Genomic DNA, 21,766 nt, shown 5'->3' on the forward strand with positions numbered 1-21,766 from the left:
ATAGCCCATACAGACTATACTATAAGAGTTTTTGAAATGTTTGTCCAATTGCTTTTGCTTAACAGTTTATTAATGTTGTTAATAATTTGATAAGAATTTGTTGTTTTTCTGTTATATTTTGCTGCTGTTATATGAAAAAAAATGCTTTTCATCTTTTTAGGAAGAAGAAAGACGTACCGCATCTGTTCTGGCAAGAAAAGAGGAAGAGAGGAAGCGTGAAAGCCATAAGCAGGCCTTAATAAAGGTAACATCCGTCAGGCAGGAATTTCAAGGCAAATTTAACATTTGACTCATCAAATCACAACAGCTCAGCTCATCCGTAAACCGTTATCAGGATAAACTCGTCTGCAGTTGCACCACCACAGTGATCCCTATTATTGGCGTTTTGTCCTTCTGTGCAAGGCAGTGACATACATACACTGGGTCTTACTGGTGTAGACAAAAAAAGCAGGGCTTGTAAGTAATATCATATGTTAGCTGAAATCTCCCTGACCTGATGTAGTACTATGGGCAACTCCTCACTTTAGGCTGTCAGAGATCTCCAAGATAAAACCTTTCCAGTTATGTCAGCTGACAATATGACCTCATTAGTAGTGATGGTCAGACCCGGACTGTAAAAGTCCAGATCTGTGCGGTTTCAAACAACATACCCAAGTGCTTTCTCAGGGAATTCCAGTTAATGATCTGGGTCCTGCACTCGTGAAATAAAAAAAATAAAAGGAAAATCAAGAAAACAAGAATGAAGCAAGCGCTTCATACTTAGTCTTCAGTGCAGCTGTACACTGCTTCCACGGGCGTTCATTCTTCTTCCAGGGCCGCTCATTACTGCTCATATGCCCGTATGCATTGCTTTCCATGCCCACCGGCCGTCCTGGTGTCTGAGATTGGTTGCAGTCAGACACCCTCCCAGCCTGTGTGACAGCATCTGCCTGCAACCAATCAAGGCACTGTCTTGCGGGTCTATATCGTGCTGTAAAACTAAATAACATATGTGGGGTAAGGTCCCTGTGTTATGATACCCAGCCATGAGAAAGCATAAGGCTACAGGCTGCAGTCCCCAGCCATGCGCTTATCATGGCTGTGTATCAAAATAAGAGAAACCTCATGCGGCTTTTTAAAAATTATTTAAATAATGTTAAATAAAACAGCATGCAGTCCCTACAATTTTGATAACCGGCCATGATTAAGCCCGACAGCTGGGGACTGGTATTCCTAGGCTGGGGAGACCCATGCTTATTATGCCACCCCCAGCCTAAAAATAGCAGCCTACAGCATCCTGGAATTGCTGCATTCCATGACCCCCCCCCCCCCTCCTTCCTCGAGAATACCACCAGCTGAGAATGACAATGACTGAATAACGTTTTTGGCGAGGGAGGTAGTGGCACCTTCATGGCCTTCAGTTTTCTGTAGAATGTTGCAGCTTGCATAAATGTCATATAATTCTATGGAATTTGCTATCCATTCCTAATACATGTCCTAGGCAGAGGTAGCAGTATAAGCCATTTAGTGACCTTTTTAAGATTATTTCCTTTCAGAATTTAAGTGTTATGATAAAGTGCCCTTATTGAAATGAAATTCTTATTTTCCTTAAAAGCATTTCAGATTTAAACAGGAAATTGTGGGTGTTTAGAACAAAGCATGTTTTAACAATAGTTGAATGTAAATATTGTGAGAAAAATTGTGAAATAAATATGATAAAGCTACAGTTCCAATTCCAAAAAAGTTGTGAGGCTGTGTAAAATGTAACTAAAACGAGTGCAATGATTTGGAAAACTCAGTCATATTTGACAACAGGACATAGAATATAGATGAGAAGGTGAAAGTTGGACACGCTTCCATGTTATTTGAAAGAAATGACTACATTAGAAATTTATGGCAGCGACAAATTTTAAAAAAGTTGAGACCAAATTAACAGGAGGCTGGAAAAGTAAGTGGCACTAATGGAAAGCAGATGGGAGGTTCAATATTCAACGAAGTCACATGACTGTGTATTAAAAGAGCATGTTAGGGAGGTAGGGTCTCTCAGAGGCAAATATGGTTAGAAGTTCACCAGTCTATGAGCAACTACGTCTAAAAGTTCAGAAACCATTTCAGAAAAAATTTCCTCAATATAAAGTTCATACCAAACACATGGTGTTCGTGCACACGACCCCGAACACGAGCTTTCTGGGACATTCGTGTTACAGTTCGAGTCCAGGGTCTGTTAAAAGCACGTTATTTAAAAAAAAAAAAATTATGATCATACTTGCAGGTCCCGCGACGCGTCCTGCAGACTCTGCTTCCCCTCACTGTCAGCCTGCTACATCAATCTCTCCAGAGCGATGTAGCAGAGCTGACATGGCTCTCTGTGCTTCTCACGATGTATAGGCGCTGTCTGTGCACAGTGATGAAGCAGAGTTGACATTGCACTTTGCTTCTCACTATGTATAGACTGTGTCTTTGCACAGTGATGAAGCTGACATTGCTGTCTCTGTGGATTATGTCGGACTAAGGATGTTTTTTGTAATACAGATGGAGTCTCCAAATGTTTTTGTTTTATTGCTAATAAAAAAAATTTTTTTTTTCCTTTGTTTTTTTTTACTGTTTCCTAGAAATTCATGGTGGCCATATCTAATGACACCATGAATTTCGGGCTTTGTACCTTCTGAGAATACAAAGATGGTGTTAACCCCTTTATTACCCAGCGAGCCACCGCCATCACGGCCGCTGGACGAGCCAGGTAAAGCACGTGGAAATGGCGCTAAAACAATGCGCCATTTCCAGTGGCGGCTGCCAAGAATCCCAGCCCCCAGCTGCCTGGCTTTACCTGACTGGCGATCAAAATACGGCAGGAGCCTACGCATTTTTTTTAATTAGTTTTTTTAAATAAAAAAAAAAAATGAATGGGCTTCCCTGTATTTTTATTGCCAGCCAAGGTAACGCCAGGCAGATGGGGGTGGCAGCCCGTAGCTGTCTGCTTTATCTGCAGTGAGAATCAAAAATACTGCAGAGCACTACTTTTTTTTTTTTTTTTTTAATGGTTGATGTATTTTTACAGTACTGTGATGTCAGGCAATCAAAATACAAGGAAGACCATTTTTTTTTTGTTATGGAAATAAATAATTTAAAAAAAAAAAAAAAAATGTTTGGGCTCCTGCTGAATTTTTTGTATTGCTAGCTAAGGGTAAGTATTTTGCTAGCCAGGTACAGCAGGCAGGTACGGGCTGCCCCCAACCCTCAGCCTCCTATTTGTACCTGATTGGGAAACAAAAAAATAGGGAAGCCCTGTTTTTAATTATTTCATGAATTTCATGAAATAATTAAAAAAAAAACTTTACACGGGCATTGCCCCATTTTTGTGTCCAGCCAGGTACAACTAGGCAGCTGGGGATTGGAATCCGCAGTGCAGGTTGTCCCAAGCTTTCTGACCTCCCCCCCGCTGCGAATTGCAGTCCGCAGCCTCCCCAGAAAATGGTGCATTCACAGAGGCGCGCCATCTTCTGGTGCTGTATCCAACTCTTCCAGCGGCCCTGACGCTGGGTATTAAGGGGTTTAATACCAGCTTTGTTTTACGAGCTAGTATTAACTCAGAGATTCTTAATGTCAGACAGGTTTGACCTGGCCAATTAGAATCTCCAATAAAGGGTTAAAAAAAAACAAAAAACACCACACAAAGAAAAAAATACTTTTATTAGAAATAAATACACAGACACTCAGGGACTCCATGTTTATTACTCCCTCTCACCCCTCCACGATCCTGGTCTTCAGTCTTCTTTCTTCAACCCATGCAGCTCTGCTATATCAGACAGCACAGGGGAGGAAGACTCTTCTGTTCCCCCGTGCTGTGTAATCACTCAATGAGTGAGCAGAAGCTGCGGGTTGGTAAGCGGTGACGTCACCGCTGCCACCATAGCCATAGTAACCTGACGAGCGGGTTACTATAGAAACTGTGATCTCCGATCATCTGATTCCCGGCTCTGCGTTTCACCGGCTGTGGCAGCCAATCCCTGCATGTGGACTGACTCTGTAAAGAGCTCCGACATGCAGGGACAGGGAACCAAGCATGTCTCCGAGCATGTCGCCGGTACACTGAACTGGCCGAATATACAGAGTACTGAGATGCTTGGGCGAGCACTGCGTACCAGTGAGATGCACTGACAGGACCTAGCATGACGTCCTAGCCATGTGACCAGTCTTTAGCCAAATGAGATAATACAAAATTCACACGTGACTGGTCACATGCTATGACGTCACGGAAGGAGTTTTGGTTACCGGGCGGCACAGCGAGGATCGTACTCGGAAGGAGAAGCGGCGGGAGACAGAGTCTGCAGGACGCATCGCGAGACCTGTAAGTATAATGACAATGTTTATTATTAACTATACTAGAAGGTGGCCCGATTCTACGCATCGGGTATTCTAGAATTTACGTATTGTGTAGTTAATGTATGATTTTTGTTATTTATATATATTTTTATATATATATATATATATATATATATATATATATATATATATATATATATATATATATATATATATATATATATATATATATATATATATATATATATATATATATATATGTGTATATGTATATGTGCATATGTTGTTTGTAGTTACCAAGTGTTTGTGTAGGGGCTGTACATGTTCTGGGTGTTGTCTAAGTGTGGCGGGGGTGAGAGTGGTGTTGTTTGTGTGTTGCGTTATTTGTGGAGCGCTGTGTGTCTGTATCGTTGTGTGTGTGTTGCGCGGTTTGTGTGGGTGTGGGGTGTGTGTGTGTTTTGGGGGGAGGTATGTTTTGTGCAATGTGTGTGTTGTGCGGTATGTGCGTATATTTGTGTGTGCCGCGGTGTTTGTGTGTTGGGTGTTGTGTGTGTGCGGCATTGTGTGTGTGTGGGTGTCTGTGTAGGGCAGTGTTTGTGGTTCCCAGTGTGTGTGTGGTGTGTTGTGCAGTGCGTGTGTGTGTGTGTGTGTGTGTGTGTGTGTGTGTTTTGGGGGGAGGTGTGCACCCCCGATCGTGCTCCATCCCCCATCCTGCGCACTCCCCATCGGGCTCCATCCCCCATGCTGCGCACTCCCCATCGGGCTCCATCCCCCATGCTGCGCACTCCCCTTCGTGCTCCATCCCCCATGCTGCGCACTCCCCATCGTGCTCCATCCTCCATGCTGTGCACTCCCCATCGTGCTCCATCCCCCATGCTGCGCACTCCCCATCGTGCTCCATCCCCCATGCTGCGCACTCCCCATCGTGCTCCATCCCCCATGCTGCGCACTCCCCATCGTGCTCCATCCCCCATGCTGCGCACTCCCCATCGTGCTCCATCCCCCATGCTGCGCACTCCCCATCGTGCTCCATCCCCCATGCTGCGCACTCCCCATCGTGCTCCATCCCCCATGCTGCGCACTCCCAATCGTGCTCCATCCCCCATGCTGCGCACTCCCCATCGTGCTCCATCCCCCATGCTGCGCACTCCCCATCGTGCTCCATCCCCCATGCTGCGCACTCCCCATCGTGCTCCATCCCCCATGCTGCGCACTCCCCATCGTGCTCCATCCCCCATGCTGCGCACTCCCCATCGTGCTCCATCCCCCATGCTGCGCACTCCCCATCGTGCTCCATCCCCCATGCTGCGCACTCCCCATCGTGCTCCATCCCCCATGCTGCGCACACACACACCATCGTGCTCCATCCCCCATGCTGCGCACACACACCCCATCGTGCTTCATCCCCCATGCTGCGCACACACACCCCATCGTGCTCCATCCCCCATGCTGCGCGCACACACCCCATCGTGCTCCATCCCCCATGCTGCGCACTCCCCCCATCGTGCTCCATCCCCCATGCTGCGCACTCCCCATCGTGCTCCATCCCCCATGCTGCGCACACACACCCCATCGTGCTCCATCCCCCATGCTGCGCACACACACCCCATCGTGCTCTATCCCCCATGCTGCGCACACACCCCATCGTGCTCCATCCCCCATGCTGCGCACACACACCCCATCGTGCTCCATCCCCCATGCTGCGCACACACACCCCATCGTGCTCCATCCCCCATGCTGCGCACACACACCCCATCGTGCTCCATCCCCCATGCTGCGCGCACACACCCCATCGTGCTCCATCCCCCATGCTGCGCACTCCCCCCATCGTGCTCAATCCCCCATGCTGCGCACTCCCCATCGTGCTCCATCCCCCATGCTGCGCACACACACCCCATCGTGCTCCATCCCCCATGCTGCGCACACACACCCCATCGTGCTCTATCCCCCATGCTGCGCACACACCCCATCGTGCTCCATCCCCCATGCTGCGCACACACACACCATCGTGCTCCATCCCCCATGCTGCGCACACACACCCCATCGTGCTCCATCCCCCATGCTGCGCACACACACCCCATCGTGCTCCATCCCCCATGCTGCGCGCACACACCCCATCGTGCTCCATCCCCCATGCTGCGCACTCCCCCCATCGTGCTCCATCCCCCATGCTGCGCACTCCCCATCGTGCTCCATCCCCCATGCTGCGCACACACACCCCATCGTGCTCCATCCCCCATGCTGCGCACACACCCCATCGTGCTCCATCCCCCATGCTGCGCACACACCCCATCGTGCTCCATCCCCCATGCTGCGCGCACACACCCCATCGTGCTCCATCCCCCATGCTGCGCACACACACCCCATCGTGCTCCATCCCCCATGCTGCGCGCACACACCCCATCGTGCTCCATCCCCCATGCTGCGCACACACCCCCCACTTCTCCCTGTGCCCACCGGTGGGCGGTCCCAGCAGCTGTGCTGCACGCCGTGCTCCTCTGCCGACACTCACAGATCCGATCGCATACACTCACACACACTCACACATCAGAACACAAACACACACATCCGATCGCATACACTCACACAGACACACTGACGATATCGCACATTTGCGCTCACACAATCACAACATCCGGAGATACCACATGTTTCCGGCCATGTGATCCTCCGGCAGGTCCTGGAAGGTCACTGCACAGTATCGCCGCCGAGAAGCAAGCGATATCACGGGATGTTGTGAGTATGTGGATGCGATGTGATGTGTGTGTAAGAGTGAGTGTGATCTGATGTGTGTGTGTGTGTGTGTGTCTGTTCTTATGTGTGTGTGTGTTCCACCGCTGCAGGACCTTGATGCGCTCACCTCGGGGCGAGAGGCCATTCTGTGCGGGGGGGGGAGGAGCCAATGCGAGGCGAGCGGCCAACCCATGCGGGGGGCGGGGCCATGACGAGCCCAGCGGCCAATCCGCTGTTTGTCACCGTAAGGACACAAGTTTGGAGCAAGACAGACAGACAGACAGAATAAGGCAATTTTATATATATAGATTCTTTATTTTACAGCCCTCCCCCCATCACATAACTGTAAAGTCCAAGTTTTGAGTTCGGACGCAAGTTCGCGTTATATCAGAACCCGAGCGTGAACTTTACAAAACGTTCGGGCGAGTCTCCCGAACACTGAACATTAGGGGGTTCGCCCATACCTACTCATGATCTACATGCCCTCAGGTGGAATTGCATTAAAAACAGACATGATGAGGTCATGCAAATCACCACTTAGGCTCAGGAATAATTCAAGAAATCATAGTCTGTGAATATTGTTATCCATGCAATCCACAAATGCAAGTTAATGCTCTAACATGCAAAATAGAAATCTTATAGCAATACATTCTATAAAAGCTAGCGTATTCTCTGGGCCAAATCTCATTTAAATGGACGGAGGCAAAATGAAAAACTCTGTGCAGGCACACTTCTATCTGCCCTGAGCAGGGCAGATCAAAGTATAGTAGTGCACCTGCGCAGGACCTCAATGCCAGCCTCTGTGCATGACGTAGGACGCTTCATGCACCCAGGCTTCAGAAGGAGGAGGGGAAAGATGGCCGAAAGAGGAGGCGCCGGCCCCGGAGAACGGAGACACCCATCCGACCAGTCTGCACTGCACCGCCCATTAGGTGAATATTATAAAGTGATTTTTACGTTTTACACTGCGGCCCGAGCTCTTATGTACAGCATGTTAGAATGTTGTGTATATAAGAGCCCACTGGTGGTGGCCGCAGCTTATAGGGGCCAAATTTGGTGACAGGTTCCCTTTAAGAATCAAAGAAATAAGCTCATTTCTTGGTAAAGGTAAATTCAAGAATATCACATGTATTTCATATTTGTTAGCTTTTTCTCAGGTGGGTTACTGAGCGAATCTTTCTGTCTGAAAAAGACCTTGTGTGCTCATACCCTGAGATGGGCAACCTGAATATTCCCTACTATCGGGATAATCCAGGATCAAGTATGTTTGATTTCACCATGTCTGATGCTTAGGCTACATGCACACGCTGCATTTTTTGTCGTGTTTTCGTTGGGTTTTTTGGTGCCGTTTTGTTGTTTATAACTTTCTGACATTTGACTTCCTAGCAAAGTCTATGAGAAGTCAGATTTGCTATGCCGACGTTGCAGTTTGTCAGCGTTTTTTTTTTACAAGATTTTGACAAGGAAGCAGCATGTTCATTCTTTCTTGCATTTTTGGCAACATTTGTCACCCATTGAAATTAATAAGGGCATCAAAAATGCAAGGAAAAAAGCATGCTACCAAATAGGTGCGTTTTGCATAGTTTTACCCTTTGTTTTGTCAACAAAAATGCAGCTCACCAACTTTGTTCCAGAATGTTCTCTGTCTCTCTCTGTCTCTCTCACTCCGGTGTCATCCGAGTACAGTACGATGTTTCACTCTCACCCATAGACTTGCATGGGCGAGCGTAAATGGTAATGGCCCCATAGAGTAACAATGAGCCGAGTGGAATGTGACTTTTTTTTTTTTTTTTAAAAGTCACATTCCACTTGGGCCGTTTTACTCGAGTGTCCTAGCCCTATATCTAAGTGCCTTGCCCCTATTCTCATCTAACCCTCTAGCGGCTTCATCCTTTTTCAGTGTCACTCTGGTTCCCCGACACTATCTTGTACCTGTAATTTCTGACCGTCCAGAAGTGAGAAGTTACATCACAAGCGCCCAATGTAACTCTGAGAGTTAGAACCAGGTCAGTACGAGGCTCACATAGTTATATTGGGTGGTGTATCGCAGCGCCACATGAAACACTGGAGCTGCTGGCAGGTCACAAATCACTGGAGACCAACTTGAGCGGCACTGGAAAGAGATGAAACCGCTGGAAAGTGGGTATAAGACAGGGGGAAGGGACTTGCGTATAAGGCACCACTCTAGCTAGGAAATTTAAAAAAAAAAACCTTTGGAGTGGTGCTTTAAGCAGTAACAGTAGGTAAAAATTTCATCTTTTGCTTAAGGCGGCGTCACACGCAACGACTAATCTAACGATATATCTCCGGGGTCATGGATTCCGTGACGCACATCCGGCATCGTTAGCGATGTTTTTGCATTTGACAGCAAGGAACAACTGTTAACGATGGAAAATACTCACCTTATCGTCCATCGTTGACACGTCTTTCCTTTTTAAAATATAGTTGATTGTAGAGAACGCAGGTTGTTCATCGTTCCTGAGGCAGCACACATCGCTATCAGTGACACCTCGGGAACGACGACCTGCAGCTTACCTGCGGCCGCCGGCAATGCGGAAGGAAGGAGGTGGGCGGGATGTTACGTCCCGCTCATCTCTGCCCCTCCGCTTCTAATGGGCGGCCGCTTAGTGACGCCGCTGTGACGCTGCACGGACCACCCCCTTAGAAAGGAGGCGGTTCGCTGGCAACAGCGACGTCGCTAGGCAGGTAAGTCCCCTGTGACTGCTCCAAATGATTTTGTGCGCCACGGGCAGCGATTTGCCCTTGACGCACAAACGACGGGGGCGGGTGCTTGCACCAGCGATATCGCTGCGTGTAACACCCACTTTACTCTCTTGGGTGTTCAAACCACTGTGTATGCTATAGTTACTGCTAGAAGTACTACTTTTCCCTCTAGTAGTTTACAAAAGATTGAAAACCTGTATAAAATGACCTATTATTCTACTTTCTACCAAAAATGCTTTAGTACTCTAAGCTGTAGGTATGATAATGCACTGCCATTTCCTAAAATGGGGTCTTCTTTTTCCACTGAGATAATGACGACAGGAGGAGTTTGAGACCTGATCCCTCAGTTCGTTTTGATTGAACGCTCCTGAAATTCAAGTGGTTTCCATCCATCTTTATCACCTAATCCCTGTGTGGTTCTCACTGGCAGTGAGGTCTCACAGACCTGTGAATGGCGCATTGTCTGGACTTCATATTCTTGGATTAGAATCTTCTACTCTTTCAAATTGAACATTTAGTTTATTACTGACTACTTTTAATTTATTTAATAGCTCTCCTGAATCCACGGACGTCTGCTCAACCGTAGCCAGTTGGCAGAGCTTCGCCTCCCCTACTGTACAATGTTTCTAATTTGAAATCTGTTACGTTCCAAAGTCCTGTCATTTGCCCACTAGACACCGGCTAAGTCGCAGCATTATAATACCCTGTAAATACGGATATAAATAACTCTGAACCACCTTGATGCATAACGTGTGTTTCTTCTTACTTTCCAATCACTCCTCATTATTCTCTGGAGGTGGGGGGACATGTATATAAAATTTAGAGGAAAATAACTAAGTGGTAAAAAGAATATGGGACTTTTTCAGGTTTGTTTTGCAGTTCTGGATAGTTTTTTTTTTTTCCTGAGAATATTAATACTCTGAATTTCCATGTAACTACTGTGTAACACAATTATTACACACTGTATTCAATGACCCATTTATAATATCATTAATAAAGTACCTGTGTTAGAAGTGGTTCATTTTGTCAGAGCAGGAATACATTTTTCTCTTAAGTAATAGATAACCACTAGTGATGGGCAAATAGTAAAATATTCTGGTTCAGATTAGGCTATGTGCGCACGCTGTGGTTTTTGTCGCATTTTTACACGTTTTTCGGGTGCGGTTTGCTCTAAAAACTGCATGAATCTCCTTTCCCAGCAAAGTCTGAGATTTCATTTTTGCAGTCCGCACTGTGCAGTTTTGTTTTTTGTTATTTTTTTGCTACGTTTTTGTGGCGACCACAAAGATGCAACATGTCAATTCATTTTGCTTTTTTCCCTGCATTTTTCACCATTGAATTGAATGGAGAAAAACGCAGCAAAAAATGCATCAAAACGCACAAAAACACATGCGTTTTTAACGCGTTTTTGCTGTAGGTGCATTTTCATGCATTTCTTGGGGGGCCAAAAACGCTGCATCTTTGTGGTCACAAAAAACGCAGCGTGCGCACATAGCCTTATTCATACCGAATACCTAGTACTATTCCAGTATTTGTCACAAATAACAATCCTAATGCAAGTCAATAGGGAAACTGAGCTTTTTGCCTTGAAGGTTTCCCAGAAAATTGCTTAGGTTTCCCATTGACTTTCATTAGGTTCATTATTCGTGATGATAACTGGAATAGTACTAGGTATTTGGTACGAATAATCCGATCCCGAATATTTTACTATTCGCTAATCGTTAGGAACCACACATCTTTGTAAAACTACCGATCCTGATGCTAAATTCACAAACAAATAAGCCTCTGGGATTTTTTTCTAACCTTCAATTTTGTGGATTTTAGGCTTTTCTAATGAGCCTGTGGTGCTCCAGGTCCAAATTGCTAAACATGCCCTTGTGTTGGGACTGTGAACCCTGCATTCTTATGCCAAACTAATAAATGAGTTACTGGCACAAAATAAAAAATAGCCATAAACTATGTGCTAAATTATTTTACGCATATCTCCAACCCAAAATGAAAACTGTACTGTGCTCCTGTATTAGCTTTAAAAAGAAATTTATTACCATTTTTTTTTTGTTATGTCATCAGATGTGGGGGCAATAAAATCAGGAGAAGGAACCGGGTATCTTGCTGCGCTACCACCAAACCAATGGATGTAAATTCATTATTCCATGTCTCTATTCTTTTGCACAGGTCAACGCGTTTCGAAGAACGCAGTCTCCTTCATCAGGACATCAAATAAAGGACATAAATACTCTGATCCGGCAGAGGTTTAGCCGATAGATCTATCTATCTATCGATCGATAGATAGATAGATAGATAGATATATAGATATAGATAGATAGATAGATATATAGATATAGATAGATAGATAGATATATAGATATAGATAGATAGATAGATATATATATAGATAGATATATATATAGATATAGATAGATAGATATATATATAGATATAGATAGATATATAGATATATAGATATAGATAGATAGATATATATATAGATATAGATAGATAGATATATATATAGATATATATATATATATATATATATATATATATATATATATATATATATATATATATCTATCCCAACGTCAGAGGACCACCCACAACCTTTCAAATATTGGCGGGATCCTTATCAGTTACACAAACGGCAGCTGAATTGGAGAGAGAACGTCTCAAAATACACTGTATATCCACATTGATGTCAAGAGTTTTTGAAATATTCGAAAAATGGTAAAAGTTAAAAAACTAAGTTGATAGAATTCAAAGATTAAAGAATATATGGAAAATAAAAGTACAAAAAGTCTTAGGTAGTCTTAGATTATTATTTTTTTTTCAATAGTATTAAAATAAGACCACTATACATATCTATTGAAAATGTTTATATTTATTTATTATCAACATTGGTTTTGACCTGCACTCCTTTCTCTCACTACTTTTTATTTTTCACATATATGTATGTCCAAATAGAGCCATGGACATATCACTTCATCCGGGCTCACATTGATTCTGTTATTGCCCATTCTTTCTGGGTTCGTACTTTTTGTACTTTTATTTTACATACAGTGGGGAAAATAAAGTATTGTCAGCCACCAATTTGGCAAGTTCTCCCTCTTAAAAAGGTAATAGGCCTGTAATTGACATCATAGGTAGACCACAACTATGAGAGACAAAATGAGAAAACAAATCCAGATAATCACCTTGTCTGATTTGGCAAGATTTTATTTTTTGTAAATTATGATGGAAAATAAGTATTTATTCATCTAAAAACATGGAACATTTCTGGCTCTCACAGACCTGTAACTTCTTCAAGAGGCTCCTCTGTCTTCCACTCATTACCTGTAGTAATGGCACCTGTTTGAACTTATCAGTATAGAAGACACCTGTCTACAAACTCAAACAGTCACACTCCAAACTCCACTATGGTGAAGACCAAAAAGCTGTCGAGGAACACAAGAAACAAAATTGTAGCCCTGAACCAGGCTGGGAAGACTGAATCTGCAATAGGCAAGCAGCTTGGTGTGATGAAATCAACTGTGAGCAATAATAAGGAGGTGGAAGACCTACAAGACCACTGATAATCTCTCTTGATTTGGGGCTCCACGCAAGATCTCACCCCGTGGGGTCAAAATGATCACAAGAACGGTGAGCAAAAATCCCAGAACCACACGGGGGGGACCTAGTGAATGACCTGCACAAAGCTGGGACCTCCGTAACAAAGGCTACCATCAGTAACATACTACGCCGCTAGGGACTGAGATCCTGCAGTGCCAGACGTGTTCCCCTGTTTAAGGCAGTACATGTCCGGGCTCATCTAAAGTTTGCTAGAGAGAATTTGGATTATCCAGAAGAGTATTAGGAGAATGTCAGATGGTTTGATGAAACCAAAGTAGAACGGTTTGGTAGAAACACAACTCGCCGTATTTGGAAGAGACAAAATGCTGTGTTGCATCCAAAGAACACCATACCTACTGTGAGGCATGGGAGTGGCAACATCATACTTTGGGGCTGTTTCTCTGCAAAGGGACTAGTACGACTGATCCGTGTACATTAAAAAATGCATGGGGCCATGTATCGTGAGATTTTGTGTGCAAACCTTCTTCCATCAGCAAGGGCATTGAAGATGAAACGTGTCTAGGTTTTTAAGCATGATAATGATCCCAAGCACATCGCCAGGGCAATGAAGGAGTGGCTTTGTAAGAAGCATATGAAGGTCCTGGAGTGGTCTAGCCACTCTACAGATCTCAACCCCATAGAAAACCCTTGGAGGGAGCTGAAAGTCCGTGTTGCCCAGCAACAGGCCCAAAACATCACTGCTCTAGAGGAGATCTGCATGGAGGAATGGGCCAACATACCACCAACAGTGTGTGCCAACCTTATGAAGACTTTAAGAAAACGTTTGATCTCTGTCATTGCCAACAAAGGATATATTACAAAATATTGAGATTAACTTTTATTGACCAAATACTTTCTGGATTTGTTTTCTCATTTTGTCTCTCAAAGTTGTGGTCTACCTATGATGTCAATTACAGGCCTCTCTCATCTTTATAAGTGGGAGAACATGCACAATTGGTGGGTGGCTAAATACTTTTTCCCCACTGTATATTCCCCACTAAGACTTTTGTACTTTTATTTTCGATTATTCTTTAATCTTTGAATTCTATCAATTTCATTTTTTTTACACTTACCATTTTTCGGATATTTTAAAAATCTTGACATCAATGTGGGTATACAGTATATTTTGAGAAGTTCTTTCTCCAATTCCGCTACCGTTTGTGTAACTGATAAGGATCCTGCCGATATTTGAAAGGCCGTGGGCGGTTCTCTCATGTTGATATACATGTGTGTGTATATGTATGTATGTATGTATGTGTGTGTATATATATGTGTGTGTGTGTGTGTGTGTGTGTGTGTGTATATATATATATATATATGTGTGTGTATATGTGTGTATATGTGTATATATGTGTGTGTGTGTGTGTATATATATGTGTATATATGTATATATATGTGTATATACAGTGCCTACAAGTAGTCTTCAACCCCCTGCAGATTTAGCAGGTTTGATAAGATGCAAATAAGTTAGAGCCTGCAAACTTCAAACAAGAGCAGGATTTATTAACAGATGCATAAATCTTACAAACCAACAAGTTATGTTGCTCAGTTAAATTTTAATAATTTTTCAACATAAAAGTGTGGGTCAATTATTATTCAACCCCTAGGTTTAATATTTTGTGGAATAACCCTTGTTTGCAATTACAGCTAATAATCGTCTTTTATAAGACCTGATCAGGCCGGCACAGGTCTCTGGAGTTATCTTGGCCCACTCCTCCATGCAGATCTTCTCCATGTTATCTAGGTTCTTTGGGTGTCTCATGTGGACTTTAATCTTGAGCTCCTTCCACAAGTTTTCAATTGGGTTAAGGTCAGGAGACTGACTAGGCCACTGCAACACCTTGATTTTTTCCCTCTTGAACCAGGCCTTGGTTTTCTTGGCTGTGTGCTTTGGGTCGTTGTCTTGTTGGAAGATGAAATGACGACCCATCTTAAGATCCTTGATGGAGGAGCGGAGGTTCTTGGCCAAAATCTCCAGGTAGGCCGTGCTATCCATCTTCCCATGGATGCGGACCAGATGGCCAGGGCCCTTGGCTGAGAAACAGCCCCACAGTATGATGCTGCCACCACCATGCTTGACTGTAGGGATGGTATTCTTGGGGTCGTATGCAGTGCCATCCAGTCTCCAAACGTCACGTTTGTGGTTGGCACCAAAGATCTCGATCTTGGTCTCATCAGACCAGAGAACCTTGAACCAGTCTGTCTCAGAGTCTTCCAAGTGATCATGAGCAAACTGTAGACGAGCCTTGACATGACGCTTTGAAAGTAAAGGTACCTTACGGGCTCGTCTGGAATGGAGACCATTGCGGTGGAGTACGTTACTTATGGTATTGACTGAAACCAATGTCCCCACTGCCATGAGATCTTCCCGGAGCTCCTTCCTTGTTGTCCTTGGGTTAGCCTTGACTCTTCGGACAAGCCTGGCCTCGGCACGGGAGGAAACTTTCAAAGGCTGTCCAGGCCGTGGAAGGCTAACAGTAGTTCCATAGGCCTTCCACTTCCGGATGATGCTCCCAACAGTGGAGACAGGTTGGCCCAACTCCTTGGAAAGGGTTTTGTACCCCTTGCCAGCCTTGTGACCCTCCACGATCTAGTCTCTAATGGCCTTGGAATGCTCCTTTGTCTTTCCCATGTTGACCAAGTATGAGTGCTGTTCACAAGTTTGGGGAGGGTCTTAATTAGTCAGAAAAGGCTGGAAAGAGAGATAATTAATCCAAACACGTGAAGCTCATTGTACTTTGTGCCTGAAATACTTCTTAATAATTTAGGGGAACCAAACAGAATTCTGGTGGTTTGAGGGGTTGAATAATAAATGACCCTCTGAATAAACTTTTCTCAATTTAAAAAAAAAAAAAGAAATAACATTCTTTTTTGCTGCAGTGCATTTCACACTTCCAGGCTGATCTACAGTCCAAATGTCACAATGCCAAGTTATTCCGAATGTGTAAACCTGCTAAATCTGCAGGGGGTTGAATACTACTTGTAGGCACTGTATGTATGTATGTATGTGTATATATATATATATATATATATATATATGTGTATATATGTATATATGTGTGTGTATATATGTATATATGTGTGTGTATATATGTGTATATATATATATATATATATCCCCTTTACGACCGCCGATACGCCTTTTAACGGCGGTAAATAAGGGTACTTTTTCCGATCCGCCGCTTTTTAACGGCGGTCGGAAAAAAGGGTCTAGCGCCCCCCAGAGTCAGAAAATTTCCGGGGTCTCAGCTGCCGGGGGTAGCTGAGACCCTGGAGATCATGATTCGGGCCGGTTTTTCCGGTCCCCGCTCACCTGATGACCGGTATACACCGTATACCGATCATCAAGTTATAGTAAATGACCGCGCCGGTAAAAAATGATTTATCTCCCATCTGGCATGATCAAACATGCCAGATGGGAGATAAATCTTTTTCCCGGTTCCCTCCGGTCCCCCGGTGTCCCCAAAGTGCCCCCCCCGACCCCCAACCCCCTCCCGAAAATCCAAGATGGCCGCGCGCACCGGCGATCACAGCAGCGCGCCGGCCGCATTTCCACTGTTCCTATGGTTTCTGTCGTATGTGCCATAACACATACGACAGAAACCTGCTCCCTAGGCCCTGCCGGGTCCCCCCCTACCCCCCCCTGGTGTTCCCCGGTGTCCCCCGGTGTCATACATACCTGTCGCAGCTCTGATCCCCCGCGGCCCCCTCCTCCGGCTCCTTCTCTGCAGACTCCGGTCACATGTGCAGAGCGCAGCTGTCAGCTTCCTGTGTTCAGGACGCTGGCTGCTGCACAGAGTCTGCAGCTGTGACCCGGGGAGAGTGGGTGCAGATTCTTTGCACCCACTCTCCTCAAATGGAGGGTCTGCCCTCCTAGAAAATGGGGGATACGTTCCCTGAACGTGTCCCCCATATTCTAGAAGGTCCAGAGGCGACGTGGACGTCCAAATGGATTATTGTGGATTTTTTTTTTTTCTTTTCAATAAATTGGTCAATCAGGGAATGTTTTGGGGAGTGTTTTTTCAAATAAATTTTTTTTTGTTGTCAATTTTTTTTTTATTACTGTCAATTAGTTATGTCGGGTATCTGATAGACGCCGTGACATAACTAATTGCTGGGCTTGATGCCAGGTGACATTACACACCTGGTATCAACCCCATTCATTACCCCGTTAGCCAACGCACCAGGGCGCGGGATGAGCTGGGGCGAAGCGCCAGAATTGGCGCATCTAATGGATGCGCCACTTCTGGGGCGGCTGCGGCCTGCTATTTTTAGGCTGGGAAGAGTCCAATAACCGTGGCTCTTCCCATCCTGAGAATACCAGACCCCAGCTGTCAGCTTCACCTTGGCTGGTGATCTAATTTGGGGGGACCCCACGTTTGTTTTTTTTTTTTAATTATTTATTTATAAATAATTAAAAAAAAAAACAGCTTGGGGAGCCCTCCAAATTGATCACCAGACAAGATGAAGCTGTCAGCTGTGGTTTGCAGGCTACAGCTGTCTGCTTTACCCTAGCTGGCTATCAAAAATAGGGGGGACCCCACGTCATTTATTTTAATTCTTTTTTTTTTTTTTGGGCTAAATACAAGGCTAGGCATCCTTTAGTGTCACATGAAAGGCACTAAAGGGCGCCAGCTTAGAATATGCAGGGGGGTGGGACGTTATATATGTTTGACATCTATCCATTCATCCATTGTAGCATTTTACGCTGTGTGCCCACAATCAGGGTTTGCAACGTTTTGGGCGCAGAGTGTTTTCCCTGCGTCCATAACGCTGCGTTGTGCAGTAGAAGCACAGTGGCAGGATTTTTAGAAATCCCGTGCCCACTGTGTTTCTTTTCTCCGCAGCATAAATCGACCTGTGGCGCAGCTTCCCGAGCCTCAGGATGTCAATTTATGCTGCGGAGATGAGTGTTCTTTGCAGGTAGAATAGAACTAAAGTCCACAGCAGCCTGAACCCAAATCGTGGGCATGGGCAGCTGCGTTCTCCCGTGGACAACACTCACATTTCTGCAGGAGGCTGACACTGGGTACTAGACGCCGTGTCGCTGGATCATGGCCACATAGCCTAAAGGCTACTTTACACGCTGCGATATCGGTCCCGATATCGCTAGTGTGGGTACCCGCCCCCATCTGTTGTGCGGCACGGGCAATCGCTGCCCGTGCCGCACAACATCGCGCAGATGCGTCACACATACTTACCTGCCCGGCGACGTCGCTGTGACCGGCAAACCGCCTCCTTTCTAAGGGGGCGGTCCGTGTGGCGTCACAGTGACGTCACTGAGCGGCCGCCCAATAGAAGCGGAGGGGCGGAGATAAGTGGCCGGAACATCCCGCCCACCTCCTTCCTTCCTCATAGCGGCCGGGAGGCAGGTAAGGAGAGGTTCCTCGTTCCTGCGGCGTCACACATAGCGATGTGTGCTGCCGCAGGAGCGACGAACTACATCGTTACTGCTGCAGTAACGATAATCGAGAATGGACCCCCATGTCACCGATGAGCGATTTTGCACATTTTTGCAACGATGCAAAATCGCTCATCGGTGTCACACGCAGCAACATCGCTAATGCGGCCGGATGTGCGTCACCAATTCCGTGACCCTAACGAATCCGCATTAGCGATGTCGCAGCGTGTAAAGCCCCCTTAACAGTGAGAAATTTTTTGCTACAGCAACAGTTTTGTGAAGTACCTGTGGATTCAAAATGTTTACTATACTCCTGGATAAAATCCTTGAGGGGTCCAGTTTCCAAAATGAGGTCACTTGTGGGGGGTTTCTGATGTATAGGTGCCCAAGGGGCCCTGCTAATGTGACATGGTGCGCGCAATTTACTTCAACTTTTCCAAAATTCAAATGGTGCTCCTTCCATTCCAAGCCCTCCCATTTATCCAAACAAAGGTTTTTGGCCACATGTGTGGTATCCCTGCGCTCACAAGAAATTAGATAACAACCTGTGGGGTACACGTTTTGTTGTTGCCTCTTGAAAAAGTGAAAAATGTGTCGCTAAATCAACATTTTTGTGAAAAAAATGAAAATTTCAATATGGCAACCTAAGCTTATCAAATTCTGTGAAGTATTCGTGGATTCAAAATGCTCAATATACACCTAGATTAAAGCCTTGAGGGGTCTTATTTCCAGAATGGGGTCACTTGTGGGGGACCTCCACTGCTTAGGCACCTCAGGGGTTCTCCTAATGCAACATGGCGTCCGCTATTGATTCCAGCCAATTTTGCAGTCAAATTACACTCCTTCTCTTCTGAGCCCTGTAGTGTGCCCAAACAGTTGATTTCCACCACATACAAGATATCAACAAACTCAGGAGAAATTGCGCAGTAAATTTCATGGTGATTTTTTTCCTGTTACCCTTGTGAAAAAAAAAGCTACCTGGTTGAAGTAACAATTTTGTGGTAAAATTTTATTTTTTTATTTTCATGGCTCAACGTTATAAACTTCTGTAAAGCACCTGGGGGTTCAGGGTACTCACCAAACATCTAGATAAATTCCTTGAGGGGCCTAGTTTCCAATATGGGGTCACTTGTGGTGTTTTTCTGCTGTTTACATACCTTAGGGGTCCTCCAAATGCGACATGGTGCCCGCAATCTTTTTCAGCCAAATTTCCTTTCCAAAATTCAAATATTGCTCCTTCCGTTCCAAGCCCTCCCATTTCTCCAAACAAAGGTTTCAGACCACAAGTGAGGTATCACCGCGCTCATAAAAAAGTGGGTAACAAACATTGGGGTCAAATTTTTGGAATTACCTCTTGAAAAAGTGAAAAAATTGATGCTAAAGCAACATTTTTGAGAAAAAAATGAAAATTTTCAATGTGACAACGTAACGTTATCAAAATCTGTGAAGTACCTGTGGATCCAAAATGCTCACTATACCCCTAGATAGAAGCCTTAAGGGGTCTAGTTTCCAAAATGGTGTCACTTGTAAGGGGTTTGTGCTGTTTAGTTACCTTGGCGGACATGTAAATGCAACATGGTGCCCGCAATCTATTTCAGCCAAATTTGCTTTCCAAAATTCAAATATTGCTCCTTCTGTTCCGAGCCCTCCCATTTGTCCAAACAAAGGTTTCTGACCACATGTGGGGTATTGGCGCGTTCATAAGAAAGTGGGTAACAAGTTTTGGGGTTCATTTTGTTGTGTTATTTCTTCTAAAAGTGAATAAATTTGGGGTAGAGCAACATTTTAGGTAAAATTTTATTTTTTGCTTTTTTTCATTCCACTTTGCTTTAGTTCCTGTGAAGCACCTGAAGGGTTAATAAACTTCTTGGATGTGGTTTTGAGTACTTTGAGGCGTGCTGTTTTGAGAATGGTGTCACTTTTAGGTATTTTCTGTCACCTCGGCCTCTCAAAGTCACTTCAAATGTGATGTGGTCCCTAAAAAAATGGTTTTGTGAATTTTGTTGAAAAAATGGGAAATTGCTGATGAACTTTGACCCCTTCTAACTTCCTAACCCCAAAACATTTTGTTTCAGAAATTGCGCTAATGTAAAGTAGACATGTGGGAAATGTTATTTATTAACTGTTTTGTGTGACATAACTCTCTGGGTTAAGGGCATAAAAATTAAAAGTTTGAAAATTGCAAAATTTTCAAAATTTTCATCAAATTTCCGATTTTTTCACAAATAAAAGCAAAAAATATCGTTCTAAATTTATAACTATCATGAAGTACAATATGTCACGAAAAAACAATGTCAGAATCACCGGGATCCGTTGAAGCGTTCCAGAGTTATGACCTCATAAAGTGACACTGGTCAGAATTGCAAAAAATGGCCTGGTCATTAAGTACAAAACTGGCTTCGTCCTTAAGGGGATATATATATATATATATATATATATATATATATATAAATATATATATATATATATATATGTGTATATATGTATATATATATATGTGTATATATTGAGACGGTGACCGGGGTTATCTATGACGGCCGGTACGTCTCGCCCCGGTTGCGCTCACTCCATGTATAGAAAGCAACTCCACTCCAGGGTTTATGCTGTTTCCCTGCAGGCTGAAAGGAGGGTTAAAAGGAAACAGGAACATGGGCGTGGGGCCTTAGTGTGAGGGAGTGAACACAACTCCCTGAGTGTCTGCCCGGGGAGCACATGTATATTGTTGTTGGACTTTTGGTTTGTGAAATAAGCCGTGTGCTGTGACCATTGGTGCCTGGATCCCGTGTCTTCTGCCGTGCAGCCGACCACGTTACCTCACAGATGGTGGAGAATGCGGGCATGCCAGCCCGGTGAGGTGTAGCATCCATCCCTGGTGACCCGGTAGCACATGTCCTGGATTCGAGCGGCTATACTACAGCCCAAACCCGGTGACGCCATGGAGGACATACTAAAGCAGCTGGCTCAGGCTAATGCACAGCAACAGCAGGCTAATGCACAGCA

The 21,766-nt window shown here is 44.7% G+C and overlaps 1 protein-coding gene across 3 annotated transcripts in view; it reads left to right on the forward strand.

Annotated features, from left to right (window-relative positions):
• LRRC49 (leucine rich repeat containing 49) overlaps positions 1-21,766 on the forward strand; it is a 230,880-nt gene that overhangs the window by 135,453 nt on the left and 73,661 nt on the right. For all 3 annotated transcript variants that reach the window (XM_075345709.1, XM_075345711.1, XM_075345710.1), the window contains one exon: positions 161-244. In XM_075345709.1, coding sequence (XP_075201824.1) covers positions 161-244 — 84 coding nt within the window. The remainder of the gene's footprint in view (positions 1-160; positions 245-21,766) is intronic.

This window comes from Anomaloglossus baeobatrachus, chromosome 4 (assembly GCF_048569485.1).
Source record: "Anomaloglossus baeobatrachus isolate aAnoBae1 chromosome 4, aAnoBae1.hap1, whole genome shotgun sequence".
Taxonomy (NCBI): Eukaryota; Metazoa; Chordata; class Amphibia; order Anura; family Aromobatidae; genus Anomaloglossus; species Anomaloglossus baeobatrachus.